Raw genomic sequence first — 7,484 nt, forward strand, 5'->3', positions numbered from 1 at the left:
GGCGCCCACACAGAGCTCCCAAACAGAACTCCGTGACTCTCTTCCGCGCCAGTGGGCCTGCTCCCGCCCTGCCCCTCCCCCCGCAGGCTAAGCTGAGCTCGACGTCAGGCTTCTCCTGCCCCCTCTTCTCCCCCCCCCCCCTTTCCTCGAGGACCCCCAGGCTTCAGGAAACTTTTCATCTGGTCCCTAAAAGGGGAAACCGGGAATTCCTTGCGCCCTGCCCTTCCCCCGGACCTGTGCAAGCCACCCCCCATTCTCCAGCCTGGCTCCGGCGCCAGAAACCCAGAGGGAAAAAGTCACCGTAGGCAGCCTGCACCCTGGGGATAGCAGCCGTAACAGCTGGCCTCGGGAGGCCCGTGTGGGGTTGGGAAAGGTGTCGGCCCCGCGCCTATCCGGGGGCGCCAGGGGGTCTCCGTGACCCGCCGGAGGAGTGCTGAGAGGCCGCCGTGGCGGTGGCAGCCGCGGCAGTGGCAGCAGTATCTTCGGAGTCCCGGGCTGCGGCCGCGCCCGGCGGCGGGGCTCGCGGAGCTGTCCGTTCAGCACCACAGAGCCGCGCCCCGCGGAGGGCCCGAGCCAAGGCGCTCCGGCTCCGCGGGCGCTCCCAATTCCGCAGGCGCCTATGGCGCGGGTTCCTGCCCCTCTCCCCGGCTGAGGGGCAAGCGATCGAAAGAGGGGGCGTGGGAGGAGCTCCGCGAGCCTCGGGGTCACGCAGCCACCTGTGAGCCACCTACAACTGCGGGCGGCCGCGGTGTCCCCAGCCGGAGACAAGAGGAGACGCTCGGCGGACCCCGCCCGCCGGCCGCCCGGGCGCACACACAGGCGCACACACACTCGCACCCGCGCGCACACGCACAGCCAGCCGACAGCGGCGGCCGCCGCGATGCTCGCCAGCTGGTCGGGGAAGTTTCCCGCCGGCCTCGGCCGCGGGCCCCCGCGCTCCCAGGTAAGCGCTTCCAGAACGCGCAGGGCGAGCCCCGGCCGCTCGGCTGGATAAGGCGCGGCGCACGCGGCTCCGGGGCGCCGCGCCAGGCGGGCGGGGAGGCTCGGGGCGGGGAGCTAGGGGGCTCCAGTCGAGGTGGCTGGACGCAGGGGACGTCAGGCCGGCCCCCATCCCCCCAGCCGGGGCTTACAAACCCGAGCGGTGAATTTCCCCGCCCCCCCCCCCTTTCCGAAAGCTACGCGCCCCCCATCTCCGCCCAGCCCTGCCCGTGCGCATCCCAGCTCGGGTCCCGCCTGTCTGCGGCGAGCGGGCGGGGGCGTCTCCTCCGCCCGCCCACGGGCAAGGTTAGTCCGCAGCTCCTGGGCTCTCAGAGTCACGTGGGAGCGACCCGGGTAAGCGTAAAACGACTGCCAGGACCCCCGGGGTGGGGGCGGGCTCGGCTATCCTAATGGAAGCATACTCTCCCCCATGGAAGCCCGTCCCTGGAGACGTCCAAACCCCACAGACCCGCCCTCTCCCCTACCCCCCCCCACCTCCGTGCTCCTCAGCACCCGGAGGCCCGCCCGGAGAAGTCTGGGTCTGCCCGAGGCAGGTGCGGAGGAAAAGAGCGGCGTCCCGGCCCTGAGCGCCGGGCGCCCAAGCCGACCCGTTTGCCTTTGCCTCTAGGTGTAGCTCCCCCGCGCGGTGCGGGCGGCTGGGCGGGTCCAGGATGACCGGCCAGAGCCTGTGTGACTCGTCGGAGGCCGACGTCGAGGATGGGGAGATCCGCATCAACGTGGGCGGCTTCAAGAGGCGGCTGCGCTCGCACACGCTGCTGCGCTTCCCCGAGACGCGCCTGGGCCGCCTGCTGCTCTGCCACTCGCGCGAGGCCATTCTGGAGCTCTGCGACGACTACGACGACGTCCAGCGTGAGTTCTACTTCGACCGCAACCCCGAGCTCTTCCCCTACGTGCTGCATTTCTACCACACAGGCAAGCTGCACGTCATGGCCGAGCTGTGCGTCTTCTCCTTCAGCCAGGAAATCGAGTACTGGGGTATCAACGAGTTCTTCATCGACTCGTGCTGCAGCTACAGCTACCACGGCCGCAAAGTGGAGCCCGAGCAGGAGAAGTGGGACGAGCAGAGCGACCAGGAGAGCACCACGTCCTCCTTCGATGAGATCCTGGCCTTCTACAATGACGCCTCCAAGTTCGATGGGCAGCCCCTGGGCAACTTGCGCAGACAGCTGTGGCTGGCTCTGGACAATCCCGGCTACTCCGTCCTGAGCAGGGTCTTTAGCATCCTGTCCATCCTGGTGGTGTTGGGGTCCATCATCACCATGTGCCTCAATAGCCTGCCAGACTTCCAGATCCCTGACAGCCAGGGCAACCCCGCTGAGGACCCCAGATTTGAAGTCGTGGAGCACTTTGGCATCGCGTGGTTCACGTTTGAGCTGGTGGCCAGGTTCGCCGTGGCCCCCGACTTCCTCAAGTTCTTCAAGAATGCCCTAAACCTTATCGACCTCATGTCCATTGTCCCTTTTTACATCACGCTGGTGGTGAACCTGGTGGTGGAGAGCACACCCACCCTGGCCAACTTGGGCAGGGTGGCCCAGGTCCTGAGGCTGATGCGGATTTTCCGCATCTTAAAGCTGGCCAGACACTCCACTGGCCTCCGCTCCCTGGGGGCCACCTTGAAGTACAGCTACAAAGAAGTAGGGCTGCTCTTGCTCTACCTCTCCGTGGGGATTTCCATCTTCTCCGTGGTGGCCTACACCATCGAAAAAGAAGAGAATGAGGGCCTGGCCACCATCCCCGCCTGCTGGTGGTGGGCCACCGTCAGTATGACCACTGTGGGGTATGGGGATGTGGTCCCAGGGACCACGGCAGGGAAGCTGACTGCATCTGCCTGCATCCTGGCAGGTATCCTAGTGGTGGTGCTGCCCATCACCCTGATCTTCAATAAGTTCTCCCACTTTTATCGGCGCCAAAAGCAACTGGAGAGTGCCATGCGCAGCTGTGACTTTGGGGATGGAATGAAGGAGGTTCCTTCGGTTAATTTAAGGGATTATTATGCCCATAAAGTTAAATCCCTCATGGCAAGCCTGACAAACATGAGCAGGAGCTCACCGAGTGAACTAAGTTTAAATGATTCCTTACATTAGCCGGGAGGACTTGACATCCTCAAACCCACATTGCTAAGCTGCCTCATGTGTCTCTCGCACAGCCCAGGCACCTTAGGGTTTTGGTGTAAAGGGTATACCCAACCTCAAAGGGGAGAGATGTATGGGATATGGGCCCGGGTAGCTGTTACAGCATTTAGAATTGTTTTTAGAGGGTGGTGTGTCTGACACTGTGTCTTTGCACCTTTCAATGAAACGACACTCACTGGTTTTTGGATCATGGGCATAAAATGTTCCTTTCTGCCAGATGACCACCACCCAGAATGCTAATTTCCTGTTCATTGTGTTCACTCTTCTTGTGCTCGTAGTCCAGTGCTGTCTGTGAGTTGTTTGTGCTTCTGTTATTGAGGTTGTCATGTGAATTCTGTACAAAAAGCCTCCGTAAGTCTGTCCAGTGGAAACACATCTGTACAGTCAGCATGGATATAACGAGATTTTGCTCACAGTCATGTGAAAACAAAATCTCAGGTCTTTATCCATGGCCTTCATTAGTTTTAACTCAATGCAAAGCGAGTGTGATGTGAAGTACATATCACCAGCACAAGTCTGTGAGTTGTTCTTATAAATGATCTGTTGCCATGTGGCTTGCATGGGTGCACTAATCACCTTCAGAATGAAGTATGCTGATACTCATCTTGTAAATGTGGCTCCTTAGAAAATGTTACTCAGTTAAACACACAGTGAAATTTGAAATTTTTTTCCCTGAGAACAGATGCTTTTAGGACAGGGGGTGCAGCTAACAAAGGCCTAATCCCAGGATGCTTAAAGCAGAGTCAGCCCCAGCTGCACCCTTTCCTGCAAGGGGCCATAGAGACATTTATTTCTGACCGAGACTCCTGGTCTAGGTCATTTGATCAAACTTTGCTTCGTCTTAAATATTGGCATGTTTTTAAAGTTATTTATTTTTAAGATGTCTAGGAATAAGGTTGTGTTGTCTTTCTTAACTAAAAAGACGTTTGCTGTTGTATTGTCTCTCTTGGGTAAATGTTGTTGAATTGTTATCGAGGGCAGTAGCTTAAAAACTTTTGCTGCCAGCCCTGAAAGCTCATATAATGGGAATATTTTTCTTTCTAAGCAGAATTTACTTAGGTAATTTTGCTTCTAGTCTATAGTACGTTTGATATGCTGCTATGATAGCCCTGGATTTCCTGCTGTGATGTGGATATCTGGTGGCATGGAAGCATGTACTCAAAGTATAGAAATGCATGAAGGCTGAGTGGTTTGTCCAGGATGGAAGCACTACAGTTCTTATTTCCACTTCATCTGCCTTTTGTTGGTGGGAAGGGGGTAGAGGTCAGGAGAAAGGAAAGAACTGTCAAACAAAAAATTAAGACTTCATAAAATGTCATAAATAATTGCAAACTTCTCAAAAAGTTTCATGCTATTTAGAAGACCTTTAAACTTCTAGGCCTGTGTTGAAGGGAGAGAATTATTTCCTTCCCCAATGTGTTCTCCCTCCTCTTCTCCAGTTCCCTAACTCAGAGAATTACGCAAGGGAGCCTCGGTCTCTTTGTCAGATGGTTCTTCACCATCATCTTCTAGGCAGTCAAGTGCTTTCCCAGGTGGCTTCCATTATTGTTCAGTTTTTGAAAAAGCTGCAGAATCAGGGATCTAAGCGTGGAGCTAGCAAGGTTTTCTATCCAGGGCTCAGGCCTCTCCTAGAGATGTCCGTTTTGTGTCTTAGTTGGTGGTGGATAATACATGTCTCCTGGCAGTGTGGTGAGGACCTAGTCAGAGAGTAGGTCTACGTGTAGTTGCCAATGGCTACTACTGCACAGACGATTTGTTGGATGAATGCACTGGTCACTTATGCCCTTGAGTCCTCACTTCAAATGCTCCCACCGTGCTAGAGCCTCGTAGGGGACAGGGAGGCAGCCACCTCTTAGTGCCTGGTGGTCTATGCCTGTTTCTCAGCAACATCAGGACAGGTGAGATGACTTAGAGGAAACAGGTCACGAAGAGAGAGGAACAGGGGTATTTTTCAGAATTTGCACATGGGACATGTGACCTTGATTGCTGTTTCCAGCACTGGAAGGCTGAGAATTTACAAAACCTCCCCTGCAGGCAGGCAGTGGTACACACTCGCAAGGGCTGTACACTTTGCCAAGGCTGAAGGTCTGGGGTCACTGAGCGGGGGGTTCCTGGTCACTGACCCGGAAGCCTACGAAGAGTAGCAACAAGGAAGGAAGCAGGATAACGCAGCCACTGTCACGAGTGTTTTCTAAACAAGGCAGGTTTTAGCACACACAAAAGAGGTGCCCCTAGTGGCCACCCGTTGCAGATGTGAAAGCTGGAAAACTTGACGTTTCATTTTGGTAATGACTTGTTTTTATCTGGTGCCTTTTATTGGGGGAATCCCAAAGTGCTTTAGAGACTGTGTTTTAAGCATCTCTTGTACATACATATACTTGTAGAAAGTATTACTTGCCCATCCTGGAACTTCACAGTCACTTCTGGGCATAAGAATGGCCTAATCACTTTGAGTTTTCCAAGTGGTGATTTCAGACAAGAGGGAGAGAGAACAACCCAGCTGCCTTGAACCATGGAGTTAATTCCCACAAAGGATGGAAACTGAACTGTGACCCAGGGAAAAGTAATCTTCCTCCCTCTACATCACCCCCCAAAATAGAACCACCTAAGTATTAAGTTCTCATATACTCTCAAGTGGGTCTTCAACTGACCCTACTAAAGAGCATCTTCTGTAGCAATTTCCTCCAATCCCTGAAGCTAAAAGGAGGTCTGGAGTGAAGAGCAGTATGAGGTGACATCGTTGGCCACCCAGGCCATCAGACTGACCACACACCTCTTTTAGGGGGACACAGCAGAAGCTGGAGATCACTTATCTCAGGCTGTTCATTTGGGGACAGCCTCACTCCCAGCATTTGAAGGTTGCATTTTTCAATGCCACTGGGACAAATATTTGGGCTAAGTTTCTCTCACAATATGCACAATGAACGTTTTGAAAGTGCTGGGTCTGGAAGTGACACCATGTCTTTATTGCATGGGTTCATATTGGCTATAGGTTTGTGTTTTCCACCAAACCCCCACATTTCCTGGGTTTGCTGCTGAGGAGGGGCATGTTGTAATGCCGAGCTGATTTGTAGCTCATAAGGTAGTAATTGCTGTTTAATATTTGAATTTGTTATTTCTACTTAGCTTATTTACTCAAATAATTGAGCTACCTGCTAATCTTGCTTCATTTCAAAGAAAATGATTTGCTATGCACTTTGGGATAGCAGTGATCTGTACAGGATGTGTGTTGTCTACTTGAAGGCTTAACTGGTATTTCTTGTATGTTGTAACAGCATGACTTGTTACAGAGTTGTAATTTTAAAAATTGAGAACGCTGTATTTGCGATGTCAGTTTTAGCTCATTAACACACTACTGCACAAGCACTGGCGCAGCTGTACCGTTATGTCTGATTGCTACACTTCAATCTGCGTGCCTCGACTCAGGAATAAGTAACACCGACACACTCGAGAATCTAGCCTCAAAACGTAGGCAGATTAAATAGATTTTTAAATTATGGAAGCTTCCTTAAAGCACTTCAGTTACAAATGGAGTGGCAAACACAATAAGGACATTCGAAGTTGGGCACCAGACTTTCTGAGAAAGGCTGGGCCATTTGAGCTGTTGTTGGGAAGGGAAAGCTGATATTTATTCTTCGCAGATACATAGAGATGGAATAGAGGTGAAGTCCTCTTCCTCCCTCTCTTCCTTCCATCCTTCCTTCCTTCCCCTCCCCTGGAATTTAGAGCCACCACCCTGCTTGTAGAAGAAATGGTCATTTATTTTTGGAACCCCCATGAAACAGCCTCATCTTGCAGGTGTTTTCTCTTCCGCACTGACTTCCTGAGACCCACTCAGCTCAGCACCTGTCATGGACCTCCTGGCGACCTCCCACCTCTCCCCTTCCCCCGGGATGCCATTTTCCCTGCTGCTGAAGTACCTTCCTGACAGTAAATTAGGTCCTGGGTAGCCCTCAGTGTCCTGGCTTGTTTGGGCATGAATATTGCTGAGGGTTACCAGGAACCAGACCTTAACACCTATCTATCCTGGAAATGAAGGCCACGGGTCAGCGGGAGGGTGGCTGGGCTAATGGGGCCCTGCTCCAGTTTGCCTCTAACCACGTGATCTTAAGCCAACTGCCTGGCCTCTCTGGGCCTCAGTTACCACTGGTGCAAAATGAGAAGGTTGGATTAGATCGTCCTTAAGGCCCTGCCCAGCTCTTCAGGTCACTGGAAGATCCTACTCGTCTCTGACCTCCCTGGAGCAGTACACAATACCCTTGTTTGATTTTAAGCAGGGCAAAGGGACTGCTTACAAACAACCTTCTATCTGGTTTCATTCCCCTCTTCAACAGCCGACCTCAGTGGACAACA

The 7,484-nt window shown here is 53.4% G+C and overlaps 1 protein-coding gene across 2 annotated transcripts; it reads left to right on the plus strand.

Annotated features, from left to right (window-relative positions):
• Positions 1-238: 238 nt before the first annotated feature.
• KCNS2 (potassium voltage-gated channel modifier subfamily S member 2) lies at positions 239-6,497 on the plus strand. Of its 2 annotated transcripts, none has more exons than XM_004457065.3 (2): positions 239-943; positions 1,607-6,497. In XM_004457065.3, the coding sequence occupies exon 2, from the start codon at positions 1,650-1,652 to the stop codon at positions 3,081-3,083; it is 1,434 nt and encodes a 477-aa protein (XP_004457122.2). In that variant the 5' UTR covers positions 239-943; positions 1,607-1,649; the 3' UTR covers positions 3,084-6,497. The 2 variants fall into 2 exon arrangements, with proteins under 2 accessions (XP_004457122.2, XP_058131753.1); XM_058275770.1 differs by lacking the exon at positions 239-943 and adding an exon at positions 1,075-1,332.
• The last annotated feature ends 987 nt before the right edge of the window (positions 6,498-7,484 follow it).

This window comes from Dasypus novemcinctus, chromosome 14, assembly GCF_030445035.2.
Source record: "Dasypus novemcinctus isolate mDasNov1 chromosome 14, mDasNov1.1.hap2, whole genome shotgun sequence".
NCBI classification, from domain to species: Eukaryota; Metazoa; Chordata; class Mammalia; order Cingulata; family Dasypodidae; genus Dasypus; species Dasypus novemcinctus.

Bases quoted from the DNA above. Each gene is read 5' to 3' on its own strand.
- KCNS2 (XM_004457065.3), top strand. From the start codon at position 1,650: ATGACCGGCCAGAGCCTGTGTGACTCGTCGGAGGCCGACGTCGAGGAT.